General features: G+C 46.1%; 1 protein-coding gene across 1 annotated transcript in view; it reads left to right on the forward strand.

The window, feature by feature from the left end:
- The window catches only part of Kif26b (kinesin family member 26B), a 411439-nt gene that overhangs the window by 332315 nt on the left and 62597 nt on the right, over positions 1-16527 (forward strand). The window contains exons 6-8 of the mRNA XM_052200951.1: positions 8578-8784; positions 13074-13167; positions 14306-14568. Coding sequence (XP_052056911.1) covers positions 8578-8784; positions 13074-13167; positions 14306-14568 — 564 coding nt within the window. The remainder of the gene's footprint in view (positions 1-8577; positions 8785-13073; positions 13168-14305; positions 14569-16527) is intronic.

Below are 16527 nucleotides of genomic sequence, written 5' to 3' on the forward strand. Positions count from 1 at the left end.
TAGAAAGGAGATAAGAACCTTTGCCAAACGGCAAGGTCTGTACAGCTTGTCGAGAAGTCATAGCAAGCGTGCTGGCACTGAACTGCTCTTGTCAATACAGAGCAGACTGTCCCTGAGGAAGCCTGAGGAAGTGCATCTCAGCCTCTACCCTCCAGTACGGACTCTCTCCAGGCGGACCAAGCCCCATGCCCTCAGGAACACTTCATGAAGGATGTTTTGTTTGGTTTTTTTTATTCGATATATTCTTTATTTACATTTCAAGTGATAAAGGAATTCAATCCAGCAGGTTTTATAACACACAGCTGAACTGTGCTTGCGGTCTCCCGAGGTCTCTTTAGGTGTGGTTCTGCAATCCTATAATGGCCATTTTGCTTTGATGGGCAATACCATGGTGAGATATTGTTTAAAAGGTCTAACTGTAGGAGCACACTTGTCTCACTTCTTCTCTGCACTTCCTAGTGTTGGAGTTATTAGAAGCCTACAAGCCTTATGCTGACCCATAGGGGCCTCCTGGTTCTCTACCATTCTCCGTTAACCCTTCAGTCTCAGGAAACCATAGGGATTAGACTCTAGGAAAAGCCAGTTCAGGGCTGGAAAGAGTGCTGGCTGCCAACGCAGGGGGCCTGAGTTCAGATCCACAACCCCTGTAAGACGCTGGGCATGGCCACAAGTGCCTGTAACCTAGAACTGTGGGGGAGGGGAGAGAGAGAGAGAGAGAGAGAGAGAGAGAGAGAGAGAGAGAGAGAAAGAGAGAGAATCACAGGAGTTTTGTGGCTGCCAGTCATGCTGGGTTCACTGAGAGACCTTGTCTCAAGAGAATAAGGCAGAAAAAGATTGAGAAGGACACTTCCTCCTGTGTTCTCTGTGGTCATGGCTACACACACACACACACACACACAAGCACACAGATGCACAGACGCATGTATGTATGCATACACATATACACACACAGAGATAAAGACAGACAGACAGACATGCATACAGGCAGACAGGCAGATTCAGGGAAAGACAGGAAAGACAGACAGACACTGAGTCAGGCAGACACAAAGAGAGACAGAGGAAAGACAAACAGATACAGAGAGACAGAGGTGAGACAAAGATTGAGAACAAAAAAAGGAACAAACTTCATATCACTTTTAGAAACGTTATCAGGGTAATATATAAACTAACATCTTGTGTAAAACCTGATTTTAATTTACTTTAATGTTACTGTCAGTCATCTATAAAGCTAAGGAGACATCTTGGATAAATAAGAGGGGGAAAAAGTCGTATTTATGGAGTGTAATACCCCACGACAGGCTAGCAATATAATCTTACATTATGATATTTAAAGAGAAGGGAGCTCTTTAAATAATGGCTGGGAGATTGCGCCCTTAATCCCTTGCAGTAAGGTTTTAGAAATGGGTACTCCATCAAAGTCTTCCACCACATATTTGTCAGAATGCCATAGCGTGGACAGCTGTGGAGGGCGGCTTTCCTAATACAGCAGATGCTGTGTGTGCTGAGGGGAATGCACTGGGAAGTGTACACTCTTTAGGTCTCCCATCTCTCCAGTATCATCTAGAATGTGGTGAAGGCACTGTGATCAGGGACGGTGAGCACACCCATCCCATTGCCTGACCGACAGAAGACAGGGATGAAGTGTAAGAAATACCTCACTTAGGTGCTGAGATCAAACCGCATATGGATTACTTACCTTTATAAAAAAAATGTAAGATATCATATATAGTTTTAACAGGAGGTAGGAGGAAAATCATCTTTATTTCAAGTCTTCTTATGTGCTTAATTTTGCTTTATAATATTTTTGTGTGGTGGTGGTGAGAGGGCTATGTACAGCCACATAGAGGCCAGAAGTTGACTCAGGCTAGGCCGGTTGGTCAGTGAGCTCTGGAGTTCTCTAGATCTGCCACTCCCTCTTCCCCAACCCCATGCTAACACCGGAGTTACAGGAGCATACCATCATGGCTGACTTTTTAACATGGGACTGGGATTTCAACGCAGGTCCTCTTGCTTGCACAGCAGCGGCTCTTATTCACTGAGCCACTGCCACATCCCCGTTTGGTGTTAATTTGTTGTACACAGTCTATTTTCTAGCAGTAGATCTGAGGGAAAGGAACCTATTGCTCCCCCACTCCCTGAATTTGTACCTTCCTTCCTTTCTTCCTGAAGATAATACACCCATCTCTCAGTATCTCTGGATAGCTGAGCCTGGGAACCCCTGCATATTCTCCAGTGCACGGATGCTCAAGGCCTGTACGTAAAATGGCATGGTATTTGCATATAACCTACGCAATCAGCCTGAACATGTTAAGTTATCTGTATGAGTATATTGCAGCCTGTACCTGTGTACCTATTGTGTAGGTGGTTGCTGTGTAGATGTGATACTGTACCATTTGGGGGTGAATGAGAAGGAAAGAAGTCCGGATGCTTAGGGCCCGTGTTTTCTTCCTGGGTCTTCCCAGTCTGTGGATCGTTGGATGCAGGTGGACAGCACAGGAGGGGGGAGCTGACTGCACTATTTTGTTTAGGACACTGCTTAATAAGCAGTCTTCATGCCTTTGTTCTCCACATCTGTCTGTCAAGGGACGTAGCACAGAGGTCTATCTTAAGGATGTGGATGCCAAGGCCCACACACGATTATCAGCCACACACCATGCACTGGTGGGGAAACATCTCGGGTGAGAGCCCTATCCCACTCCAGGTTTGCTCTGTGCCCATCAAAGCCTGCACCTGTGAGGTAAGAATGGTGGCGCTCTAAGTTTTTCTCTTCATGGTTGGATCTTACCTAAATTAGGAGGGAACCAGGAAAGGCCTCCGGATCTATCTCTAGGATAGCATCACCCTGCTTTTCGCCATCTACCTCCTAGGCAAGGGCTAGCCCCGTCAGCTCAGCCTTCAACCCACATGTGAGCTTAGGGCAGTGTGATCAGTATCCTGTCACCTGCCTCTGTGAGGAATCGTGGCACCCCATCCCCGACACTTGCCCCACTGTGGAGAAAACTGGATCCTTGGTTGGAATTACCTACTGTCAAGCATTGTTGTTTGGTTGTGTTGCCTAAATTGATGACCTCTGTGTGTGTGTGTGTGCGTGCATGTGCGTGTGCGTGTGTACCCACATGTGTAATGTGCATGTGTGTGTGCATATGTACTGTGGGCCTCACAAGCATTCGACTACCAAGATATCCCCAGCAACCACCTCCCTTTGCTTTTAAATCCTGTCTGGCAATTCTTTCCTCTTTTCCCACAATTCTTCCTGTGGTGGCTTTTGAACAGCCGATCTTTTTGAGACCAAGTCTCACTAAACAGCCTTGGCCACACAGGACATGCTGGCCTCAGATTTTCGGCATCCTCCTGCCTCTGCTCCCAAGTAGTAGAATTGCCAGCGTGTACTATCATGTCTCACGAATGAGCCTATGCAATCTGCCTCTGGTTTTCCTTTGGGGGAAGTTTCTGTACATGGGCTATAATGCGTCATGGCTCAGGATCCCACAAAGGTGAAGTCTTAAAGAAAATCCTGAATGTGGCCAAAAGAGATAGAAAATGGCAGCTTGGGGCAGTTTTTGCTACACTTTGACCAGTTTCTACTGAACTAATTCTTAAAAGCCCATGTTAAGGGAATTAGAATACAGTGGAGGTGTAAAAGATGCGGTAGTGGGTTGATCTAATGCTATGTCCCAGGACCCTGAGTAGGAAAACCATCTTCTTGCCCAGCAAAGTGGCCGCACAGTCCCTTGTCTTGCTCTTGTTCATAGATGGCTTTCACTGTGGGTGTTTACCTAAGGAACCTCAGTGATATCAAAGCAGAGTTCTTTGCCCTTTATCCCCTTGGGTAGTCTTTCCGATTGGCGAGGTGCCCTTTGAACTGTGAGCCTGCCCAAAGCCCTCCCTCCCGAGTATGGGAGCTGGACCCAGGCCAACAGCTACTGGGGAGAGAAACAGGCAATAGTCTCACTAGGTCTGAGCCATGATGACTAGCGACCAACAATTGTGTCTGCTGACATGACCATGTGTAACAGCGATGGCGAGGGACTGCAGAGCCCGCTCCTCATTAGCCTTCAGTAAGCTGGGTGGCAGCCGGCTATCACCTTCTCATTGATGGAGGGTGTGTGCAGCTTGAGAGAGTGATGTTAGGACCCTCTCAATGAGTGTCTCATAATCCCTTGCTTTCCAGTCTCAGGATGCCGTCCACCTGGAGGTGCTGAAAAGATTAATGAGCAAGACGTAAAGACAACAGCTGCCCCAAGCAACAGCTGTCTCGCACCAACCATGAGTAATTAGACAAATGAGGCAAAGTGTCTCCCAACCAGAGGGGACTTGGGTTCACGCTGACAGTCTCCCCCTCTCTGGGTGTCTGCCCCTCCTTTCATGCACAGACCGTCCCTTTAGCTATCTGGATGCCATTGTCCCAGGTCTGTTCTTGGAAGTGACTATGGTCTTGACCTCGAGTGCTGAGCTAGGCTGTGACTGTGTGTGACAGCCCCCCTGCTCCTCAGAACGAACAGAGCAGAGGGCAGGGTCAAAGACATTGCCAAGAATTCAACAGTGTTTGTAACAAAAGCAAGAGCTCCTGGCAAGAAGTCCGAGGAACTTTCTTGATCATAAGTGGTGTCTCTTAAGCTCTTTAATTACAGAGGATTAAGCAGGAAGTGGAGTGCAGGACTAAAGGAATAATGACAAAAGGGAGGCGAAGCAGAAAAACCCAATTTCCTTTCTGAAGGGGGGAAATTCTCCATTTATTTAAATGACTCGCAGAGAAAAGAATGGGGTGTGGCGTTTCTCCCTAGCTCTGAGTTCAGTGGTTTTGTGGGGTTTTGTTTTGGTTTTGTTTGTTTGCTTTTGTTGTTGTTGTTATTGTTGTTAGAACTGTGTAGCTCCTTAGCAGGACATAAGGCAGGGTCTTCAGCTCATCTGCAGAAAAGGGACCGAGTGCTTCATTAAGATGCAGGCATACGCTCCCCCTTCAAATGGCTGGCTGCTCCCATGCCCACATTCCTTCTTCTGCACGTGGGCTTCTGACTAGCCTGGCCCACATTTTTATTCAGCACCTCTAGTTACCTAGATCTGACATGCAAAATTGCAAAACAGAAAGGCAGCAGGTCGTGTGGCTCCATCAGTTCTGCCTGGAGTGGCAGCATCCTTGACTTGTGTCGTTTGTAGATGCATTGGGGAGAGACACTCGCAGAAAGCCTGGGGGCCCAGTCACCCCTCGGAAGTGGCTGTGCGGATGGATACCTGCTTGTAGCATACCACTATGTAACTGGGACAAACCTAGACATGAGTTAAAATTAGGCTGTAGAGAGTAATGTGGAACAAGGGCATGCCCCAGTGGCAGATATATAATCATAGTGGTTATTGTTCTGTATGTGGTGGATGTGCAACTCTAAAGTGCTGTCCTTGTAGGATCCTAGTCATAGCTTGTGCGTACTAACTAGCCCTAGTTAGAGTATCTGTGCTGGGGTCCTCTTTGTGCGACATGGTACCCAGAATCCAGGTCAAGGCATTCGGTAGTTTTATTATCAGCATCATCATTAGAAAAGAATAAGAAGACAGGTGAAGGGAGCAGAAATTGAGTCCTCTGTGAACCATATCCCACATTCAGTACCTCACACAGCAACTCATACAAGTCTCATGGTTTGGTAGGCAGGCATTGTTACCATATAGATGGGGAGACTGAGGTCCAAGAAACTTGACCATGGGAGATAGAAGCTGGAGAGAGAAAACATGGAGCCTTAAAGATAAATCTGTCCCAGCCCTATTGTCTACAAGTTTAGCAGCAAGGTCTAAGGTGTATGTCCTAGTGAGTGCTGTCATCAACTTGACTTAGTTGAGGATCACCCAAATACTCTCAATTGAGTATCTCTGTCAGGTTTGTCTGAGAAGGATTGCCTTATTATTAATTGATACAGAAGGACCCAGCCCACCATGGGCAGCATCATCCTCCAGCAAGTTGTCATTGGTTATATAAAAAAGCCAGCTAAGCATGAACCACAAGTGACTCAGAAAGCGAGACAGCAAAGAGTGGCCCTCCAAGGCTCTTCCTCCAGTTTCCTGCCCTGACCAACCACAGTGGTAAACTGTGACCAGGAAGTATAAGCCAAATAGATCCTCTCCTCCCCTAAGTTGCTTTTAGGCAGAATGTCTTTTTTTTTTTTTTTTTTTTTTTTTTTTTTTTTTTGTCTTTTTTTTTTATTTGATATAATTTATTTACATTTCAAATGATTTCCCCTTTTCTAGCCCCCCCCACTCCCCGAAAGTCCCGTAAGCCCCCTTCTCTTCCCCTGTCCTCCCTCCCACCCCTTCCCAGTTCCCCGTTCTGGTTTTGCCAAATACTGTTTCACTGAGTCTTTCCAGAACCAGGGACCACTCCTGCTTTCTTCTTGTATCTCATTTGATGTGTGGATTATGTTTTGGGTATTCCAGTTTTCTAGGTTAATAACCACTTATTAGTGAGTGCATACCATGATTCACCTTTTGAGTCTGGGTTACCTCACTTAGTATGATGTTCTCTAGCTCCATCCATTTTAGGCAGAATGTCTTATTACAGCAACAGAAGGAGGCCATAACACACCAGTGTATGATAACCATTTCTTCCTGTAAAATCTTGACAAGAGTGCCCATGCCCTGGGTCATCAGGGGAATGAAATAAGATCACGCAGATGATGGCACAGTCCTGGCATAACATAGCCAGCCCCTCACCTCCAAATGGCAGGGAGTATTCTATGGTCTGGCATAGGAGAGTCACATTTTGAAACCTGGAAGGCCAACTTACCATCATGACATCTGGCCCCCAATCCACACTCGAGTATGTATTATAAGGAGACGCACAGGCATTAGACATTTGATGAGTCTAGTACCCTTGGAATTACTCATGATTAAGCTTTGTAGAATGAAATTCAGTCCCCGGGCCTCAGCAAACTGGGGTGAGATGGACAGGAGGGTGACCTCAATCCACTGCACACAATATGTATTATTCTGTGAATGTTTCTGTGCTTGAAATGTTTTGTTAAAACATGTACTACAGGGGGTTTGGGGGATGGGTGGGAGAGCAAAGAACTTGCCATGGAAGCTTAGAGTTTCAGTCCCCAGCACCTAGGTAAACTTTAAGTGGGCATGGAAGTCCACCTCCCAGCATATGGGAGGCAGAGAAAAGATCCCTGGAGCAAGTAGACTAGCTATACTAGCCTAATTGTTAAGCTCTGGGTTCAAATGAGAGACCCTTCATCAATATTTATATCATATATCATATACCATATACCATATACTATATATTGATTGTATATTGTACATCATATATCATACATCATATATTATATATGATATATGTTACATATCATATATCATATATATTTTATATATATGGAGAGTGGTCAAGGAAGAGACTCAGCATCAACCTTTGACCGTGCACACATATACATGTGCAACCACATATACTTGTACTCACATACATGGGAACCCATGTACACATAAAAAAATTTATAACTATGCCTTGCCTCAAGCCTGATGGGAGTTTTATCAGTACTAATGGCTAGTCAGACAGAGAGGACAGAAGTTGAAAAACCATCCTCAGGCATCCACAATTTGCCACGTTATATCACTAAAATTATCTGCCTCTGCAGCTGTCTTTATGCCTAGCATAGTGCTGGGCACATAGTAGATACTCAAAGAAAGTGACAGTCACATGATGGACTGAATAAACAACGTAATAAAAAGTAGCTGAATACAAAAAAATAAATAAATAACCAGAGCTAAAAGTCCGTTCCCCAGGACTGTAGGCCCCAGGTCCGTGCTGGTCCTCAGCTTGATTTCTGCAAACCTTAGACTACAAAGCAGATGGTCCATTTCTGTGGTGGCTGCTGTCCTCAGTCATGGGGCAGAGCAGGGCTGGTCTCGAGCACTAGAGATGCTTATGTTGCATGACTCTGAAGGTGGATTAGCGCATCCTCCCTCCTGATTCCAACCAAGACACGCTTTCATCCCCACAAATGAGGCTTCTCCACACTCGCGTAATGGGATCCCAAATAACATGTTACAAACCAATCCTTTATCACGCTTGCCCCTTGGAACGCATTTCAAATACTGGCCATTAAAAACAGGCCATTTCACAGGGCTTTAATGATGACACTAATAACTGTGGATTTTTGTCTCCCAGAGCCCTGATGAGCAGAGCTGGGGAGTAAATTATGAAGCTAACTTTTATGTGCATGGTTTATTGATCTTTGAGCTTCAAGGGAACTGCACCAGCCCCTATAGCCTGACAGTCCAGATTAGCTTTTCATCTATGTAATTGGGCCACCAGGGCACAGTTAATTTTTAATTTATATTAATAGGAAGACAAAGAACACAGTGAGCCTTCTCTGCATTAAAGTAATGGACATATCAAAACATTCTACCTGGTAATTATAAATAAACCATCCTTCCCATGACCCAGTGAGGGTTAGCTTGCAGATACATTGTGTATTTCACCATAATACATCAAGAGAAAGTTCACCACTGCCGTGAATATTTATACCATCGCATGCAGAAGGCCATTCCCATGATTAAGTAGCCAGCTCTTTAATCCATGTTTGGTTTTAACAGGTGAAAGTCATGCTGCGTATCTGTTCCACGTCAGCTCGAGATACCTCAGAATCCAGCTCTTTCCTGAAGGTGGATCCACGGAAGAAGCAGATCACCTTGTATGACCCCCTGACTTGTGGAGGTCAAAATGCCTTCCAGAAAAGAAGCAGCCAGGTTCCTCCCAAGATGTTTGCCTTTGATGCGGTTTTCCCACAAGATGCTTCTCAGGTGGGTTGAAGCTCCCTCGGGGCTCACCTAGTATTAATTAAGGGGGTGTGAGCTGGTAGGGTATCTTCTGGGGTACTCTAATGAACAAGTTCCTCCATCCACATCATTATGTTTGGAAGTCATTCTGAGCTCCATGAATGCTCCAGTTCTTCCGAGTTACTGGTATGGTAGTTTCCTTGGAAAGATATGGTGTGTTGGGATTTCAACAGATTATATCCTTGGAGGGCTGAAGAGATGGCTTAGTTTATGAAGTGCTTACCACACAAGCCCAGGGATCTGATTTAGGATCTTCAGCCCTTATACAAGCAGTGCGTGCTTGGTGATAGGCTGGCTATTCTTGCCAAATGGATGAGCTCCAGGATCAGTGAGCAATCCTGGAGAGAGAGAGAGAGAGACAGAGAGAGAGAGAGAGAGAGAGAGAGAGAGAGAGAGAGAGAGAGACAGAGAGACAGAGAGACAGAGAGACAGAGACAGAGAGACAGAGAGAGGGAGACCGGAGAGGGAGATGAGACAGAGACAGAGACAGACAGAGAGACATAGAGAGAATGAACAAACCCAACATCAATCTCCATACATATTTAGTCATGTGTGAATATCCCTGCACATACAGAGACATGTACACACACACACACACAGAGAGAGAGAGAGAGAGAAAGAGAGAGCACTATTTTAAAATATATGCTTGGGGAGAAGTAAAAACAAGGAGGTTATTGATAAGAAACTAACTGGAAAGGTCAGAGGTTATGGGGTCACTGTAAAAAAGTACTGACAACTGACTGGTTAGGACTCTCCTCCTGACTGGGCTTTGGGAAGCCATGTAACAAGGGAAAAATATTTCAGGTGTCTGGATTAAAGTCTCATACTCACGGGGAGTGGGAGGCAGGATTATAGCCCCAGTGAAGAAATAAGAGTGCTCAGTAGGGAAGCAGAGGTTGAGGCAAACCTGTGGCCAGAATCAGCGGAGGTGTGAGGAACTGGAGAGTGTGTGGTATCAATCAGCAGTTGCTGCACTCCTCAATACTAAAAATAAATGAATGTATTATTCTCAATACCAAGAATAAATGAATGTAAGCACATGGTAGACAGCCAGTGGCCTGTTTCGCCTGCATTGTGGCATCAGGGATCCAATGCCTTTCTGATAAACTTTAAGGACTTCCCAAGCTTTACGTGAAACTCTTCCGAGTGTGACAGTTAAGGCTACAGCTGACCTGAGGATCAGGGCACCAGCAATGATCATCTGCAGCCTGTTCATTTTCTCTGTGTCGTATATTGTAGGGGATACTAGGATTGACATGATGCGTGCCTTCCACCAGCAGGCCCTAGCACTGTAGGCACCATTTGTCGGGAAGCTCAACATTGGTGCCCTGAGCTTTATCCTAGGAAGATACGGTCCTTTGTGGTTAACGTTTTGCAGTTTCTCTTCGTTTCAACTTTTATGTCATACCACCCAATGAGTTCTGTAATTTAAACCTGACACCAGGGCTAATAAATGGCCTACAGATAATTTAATTAACGGGTTAAAACTTTTCCAAAGCTATCTGGGGAAGTTGTAAGGACTCTAAAGCATGCCCTAAATTAAGCCTGGACTATTAATGAGTTTTAGATTTATTCCAGGAAAAAAAAAGCCATTTTTATTGCCAGTCTTTTTTATACTTCTCACTTGGTTCCGGGCTGAAGGTGCTCGAAGCAGTGTGTTCACAGATTTCAGATCAGTCTGGTTTGCTCGGGTGTCTAATGGTATAAATCTCTGTGGATATGTGGTTCTCAAGAAGTTTTATCTTCGTCAAGCCATGGACTCTCCCTTGAAATCTTTTTGGTAGAAAGGGACTTTTTAAATTCTTTTCATACCACAGACAAGGAAACTAGGACTCCACAAATAATCTTTGTCACCTTAGTTCCTGTCCTGAGCAGAGATTTTCCCCAGAGCCCACCACTTCTCCCTTAACTGTATGTAGTACATCCTGCTCTGTACACCATGTCTTTGACACACCAGTATTTTATCTACTGTTTCCTAGCAGTGTGTCATTGGGTAAGTCATTCAGATCTCTGGGTCTCAATGTCCTTATATGGCAAATACGTGTGCCTCATTAGACTGTTATGACAGCAAGTGCTCAATAGTGCTTGTCTGTCTTAAATGCCATGATTTTTAATGTGATACCATTGGTTGTAGCCAGCTTAACTCCACAGGGTCCATACCCCTTAAGCCTCAAGACACAAACCAGGCAAATGTGCAGTATGGCTTTGTATGGGTCACCTGTTCATGTATCTGTATTGTTCTACACTGTTGGACAGGCTAGTCTGGGTTTGTGGACATGGTGGTGTCCAGGGCATAGATGTGCTGGCTCAGAATTGGGCTGGCACTATCATTTCTACTATATTCTAGTGGCCTGGATTCAAGGGCCACTCTCAGGCCCTTGCCTGTGCAGCAGCTGTCACTACAGTGGCCCCAGACATCTGTGAATTCTTTCTTCCTGTTTCTGAGAACATCATCTCTTTGGCACCGAGAAACAATAAGAATGGTCCGGTTCCTTCTTGCCCTTAAGAGCCATCCCTGTTCCCCCCAAGTAGCCTTAGCAGCTTTGACCGCCCACTGTTGGGAGAAACTTTGGCTAGATCTGGCTTAAGGGTAGATGGAGAGGACTGTGGCTGAGCAAAACCCTGGGCAAAGCTGTCCCTGCTGTGGTTGTGTGGTCAGGGAGGCTTCCTGCTGCTCTGAGCCCATGGGGAGTCTTCAGGGGTCACTGTCAGTCCTTAGCAATCCAAGCCTAGGCAAATCTCCAGTCATTCTCTTCTCCCTGAAGAGCTCAACAGAAGCCCTCCAGGGGAGTGTGTGGCCCTCCTCGTATCCGGTGAGGCCACTCCTGTGTCTTCGCTACCCCTTGGCCTCTTTACTGGTGACTCTTTACTGGATCTGCACATAACCAAAATTCTCCTCAGTATCTTAAGAATCTCACGGTTAGCATCATGTGTAGCCAAGATGGCTGGCAGTCTTCCCACCACCTCCTTTCAAGTCAAAGGTGGGCTCATGGGCAGCAACTTCTCCCTGCACTGGAAGAGACGATTCTGGCTAACTCCACACAACCTCGACGGTTCCAGTCTCAGCTTTAACACTGGCTCTTGTCACCGCAGTCCTGGAAATTGTGTAAGATCTCATGGTCCTCACATAGCCCTGTCCTTCCATCCTGTGGCTTAGGGGGACCCCTGAAGAGCTGCCAAGGTGACCGCTCCTGAAGAACTGACTACTTTTGGGAGTGTGGTTTATCAATTTCAGTTTAGGAGAGAAAAACTGATTTCTAAACACTTAGACCCATTGCTTAGCTGCACCACAGAGCTGAATTAGCACATCCAAGGCCCAGGCTGCTTCCTTTCAGATTCCCACTGGGGGGCACATTGCTCTGATGGCTGCGATGGCTGATTTGACTGCTTTCAGGGCCTCTGTGTGCTCTGATACCAGCCCTGGGACAGAAATGAAGGCAAAGCCACAGGACACGGAACGTGCTTCTGTCCTCTCGCGATGCTAACTCAGGATTTTCTGAACCTCTGAGGCAGTCCACACACTTGACTGTATAGCTTTAGTTAGCAGCACGCACTGTCACTGAACATCGATGGAGAGATGCAAAGAAGTCATCGATGGCCTGCTGTCCGTGTAAAGATTGTGAAAACCTCACCGAAGACAAGGCATGCTCAGCTAAAGAATACCCCAAGTAATACACTAATGATGCTCTTTACAGTGAGCGTGTGTAGAAAAAAAGAAGTTTTCAAAAGTCAGACATGAGCAAGGAAAGAAGGGATGGGGGAGAACACAGATGCACATCTAGAAATTCTTGATTCCGTTAGAACTAAGATATTCCTCAGGGTTTCTGTTCTGAGTTGGAAATCATGTCTTCTATAGTATGACTAGCTTGTTTGAGAAATGGTGTGTGTGTGTGTGTGTGTGTGTGTGTAAGGTTCTGGTGGACAGAGAGCCAATAGGGAGTCAAGAGCCTTGCCGAAGCTAGAACTAGAAGGATGGATGAACAGGGGTCCAGAACCCATGCTATTCTCTCCCTGCAGTCTGCACCTACTTTAAGACAGGAGAATGCTGTCAGCTAATGGAAGGGAGGTTTGCAGTCAGTGTGCTACACTGACTACAAGGGTAGGAAAGGTGGAAGGTCCCCAGTGTTTCTAAGTGACAGAGGCTGGGACTGTGGTGACACTAGGACACCAAGCCCCAGGTCACTTCTCTATCATCAAGGTGCCTTAGGTTGTACGTGGTGCATTTACTGAGTACCTCATCTTGTGTTTTCCAGGCTGAAGTTTGTGCTGGAACTGTGGCGGAAGTCATCCAGTCTGTGGTGAATGGGGCAGATGGCTGTGTGTTCTGTTTTGGCCATGCCAAGCTGGGTGAGTGGAAACTTGGCCTCTTGTGTTGACCACTAGGTCACCTCATTCCTGTCTCAATATTGGTTCTAGAGTCCTCAATGCAAGTTCCCTTTTGGTGCCAAACTGAATGATAAAGAACACCTGACTTTGAAGCAAGCATTGGTCCTAAGTGGACACCTATTCCCGTAGGACAACTTCAAGTCCAAGAGGGGAACAATGGGGAAATGAAGTCATAGTCAAGGTCATAGTCAAGCCCAGGGAGTAGGGAAGCAGGGAGGGTGCACACGCCTGTCCTGAACACAGGATGTCTGGGAAGCAGATGGAGGAATCTCCTAGCAGAGCCCCACATAGGGGAGATAAACCAAAGCTCCTTGAGCCAACAGCCAGCCCTGTGGGGAGTGCTCCCTATGAGGAGTGCTCCCTGTGAGGAGTCCTTCCTGTTTCAGCACTTGAGAAAGGAACCACCAGCTAGCCCTGTAAAAGATTGGCTTAAATCCCCCCTAAGCTCTCTTCCCAGTCCTGGCCTCTTTGCTCCCAGGCCTTGTCAGATGTACAGAAAGAGTTAGCTATTTGGGAAGCTCAAAACAGTGCTTCTTGGTAGAAGAAATTATCCCAGAGGCCTTGCAGAGGACACAGAGACCTCTCCCCTGTGACAGAGAGCACGCTCCACCCCACCCCCATGCCTTTCTTCACTTCTTGATCACAGATCAAAGCAAGAGTCCTGGGTTTTAATGGAATTTGCTCATGCTATTAAAAAAACAAAAAACAAAAGCAACCCAGCATTTAACTTGAGAAAGGATATAAACCACGCGTGTGTGGATTTAATCTGTGGGGTAGCTATAAAAAGGACTGTAATCGTGATGAAAAGCCCCAGTTCCCTACTTCATGCAGCACAACCCAGAAGGCAGATGATAGCCTGCGACGTTTGAGGTCCTCTGCAATGTCCCTTGTGACTTCACCTTGTCGTGTGTTTGGGCTATCACATTCTTTTATAGCCACTTCACCCCCAGGATAAGGAAATGTTTGCTACTTTTCTGGTCTTCTCATTCGTGAGCTTGCCTTCTTCCCACCCGCCACGCCTTCCTTCTGTGTCGTCGGCATCTGCTGTCTGAGGCTCTAATGAGTGATGTCTGTGTTCTCTCCTCCGCTGCTCCCACAGGGAAGTCCTACACTATGATCGGAAGGGATGACTCTATGCAGAACCTGGGCATTATTCCGTGTGCGATTTCTTGGCTGTTCAAGCTTATCAATGAGCGCAAAGAAAAGACGGGGGCCCGCTTCTCAGTCCGCATCTCAGCCGTCGAGGTGTGGGGGAAAGAGGAGAACCTCCGAGACCTGCTGTCTGAGGTGGCCACGGGCAGCCTACAGGACGGCCAGTCCCCGGGCGTGTACCTCTGCGAAGACCCCATCTGTGGCACACAGGTGACTGCTTTGGAAGCTTGACTGAGTTGGGGGTGACTCCTCTTTACTTCAGAGAGTGGCGCATCTCAGCCCTGGAATTACTTACCATGTAACCCGGGAAAGGGTTATGAGTGTTTACTTTAAAGTGGACAGAAACTATATGGCCTGCAGCTGTGGGGCCATCTGCTCACCCAACCTAAATATTTGTACCTTGAATCTAGTTGACAATGAGCAGGAGCTGCAATTGTCGTAGCACTTGGGGGGTGGGGAGATTGAATCCACTTTCTTGACGCCTCTTTCAAGAATGGGGAAAAAAAGTACAATCTTTCTTTTGTTTAACAACAAACTGAAATATTTACTGCTCTGCACAAATAGCTGCGGCCATTACAGGGGCTGTTTATGGCTCTATAAACTGGGTTCCTGGCACTGCTTCACAGCCGGATTAGCAGTGCTGTGGGAAAAACTAGTAACCGATTTCTAATTAGAACCGTGATACAATCGCTAGAACTATGAAAGCCGAGGGAAGCTCTTGTTTGCCTTTTGAGGAAGTCAGGCCTTTTTTTGAGGGGGGGGTCTTTCCTTTGCTATTTAACAGGGATCTCTCTATGGCTCCCCTGGTTCATATTCAGAAAGTCAATTCTGTCAGTCTCCTGCAGTAGACTTGCCAAAATGCCTCCCGTCTTAACTAGGTGTCGCTGATAAATACCTGGCTCCCATGAGCTAGGTCATTTCTGTGGGTGCCCCAGCAACAGTAATATACCCATCTCTCAAAGTCTGGCCCTGCTCAGCCTCTGTTCAGGGTACCCAGACCTTTCTAGTTTCCTTTAGAAATCTCTATAGTGTACATCAGTGCTGTCTGGAGGACTGGGCTTCTCCCCAAGAGTTTCTGATTCCACTTGGGGTAAAGCTCACCGCCCTGCAGTGTGCATTTCTAACCAGTTCCCATATGACCCAGGAAGCTGCCACTCTGCACAGACTCCACGACGGAAGCAGAAGTACCCTGGCCACCACTCCCGCTGTAAGCTTGGCAGGGCTCAAATGTGTGAACTTAGGTTCATTTTTGAGCCTACTAACAAAGGTTCTCTTATGTAAAGATCTGCTTACCAAAGGTAAATAAGATGAAGAAAGTAATGGCCACTTGAAACTCTTCTTTAAAATGTGTATAATTCTGCAGTTTAAGTCTGATAGTAAGTTCAAAAGTACGCATCTGATAAAATCCCTTCAAAGTTCCAGGATTTTAAAGCTGGTGTTAGCCCGCAAATCCAGCCTGCACCAAATTGTGCTTCTCACAGTTGGAAATTATAGGTATGGTTAAAGTCAGAGTAGAAAATTGTCATAATTTGTACCAACCCAAAGACATGTTGCAAATCAGTTCTTTGAAAAATCAAAGCTAAATCAGGTACGCACCTGCTGTGCCAGCATTCAGATCGCTGAGGAGAGGAGATATGGAGTGTGAGGGAAAGCAAGGACTTGTCTCAACAAAACCAAAAGTAGATTTCCTTTTCCACCGCAAAAGGGACTGCTGGGATTCAGACCCTGTTCTCACCAGATTTAGACACAATGCCCACTGTGTCTTTTCTAACCACGTGTGAGTTTGCCCTGAGCATCAATTCAAGAGCTAAAGCAAAATCAGATGAGACCTCCAAGTACTTAGGTGTTTCTACATGGTTTTTGCACATTGTACTATTGCTGTGTTTTGAACCCAACCATAAAATTATTTCACTGCTACTTCATAACTGTAATTTCACCACTGTTATGAATCGTAAGGTAAACATCTGTTTTCCGATGGTCTTAGGCAAAACCCCCAGAAAGAGTCCTTTGACCCCTCCAACAAGGGGTCACAACCCATAGGTTGAAAACCCACTGTCATAAAGGGAAACAGGATCCACAGAGCAGGCTTTCCAAGAAACTCTTATATCTGGAATTCTGGGATCAATTGAGAGACGCTCCCATAACAAACAATCAAGGATAACCCCCAAT

This window comes from Apodemus sylvaticus, chromosome 12 (genome assembly GCF_947179515.1).
Source record: "Apodemus sylvaticus chromosome 12, mApoSyl1.1, whole genome shotgun sequence".
In the NCBI taxonomy this organism is placed as follows: domain Eukaryota; kingdom Metazoa; phylum Chordata; class Mammalia; order Rodentia; family Muridae; genus Apodemus; species Apodemus sylvaticus.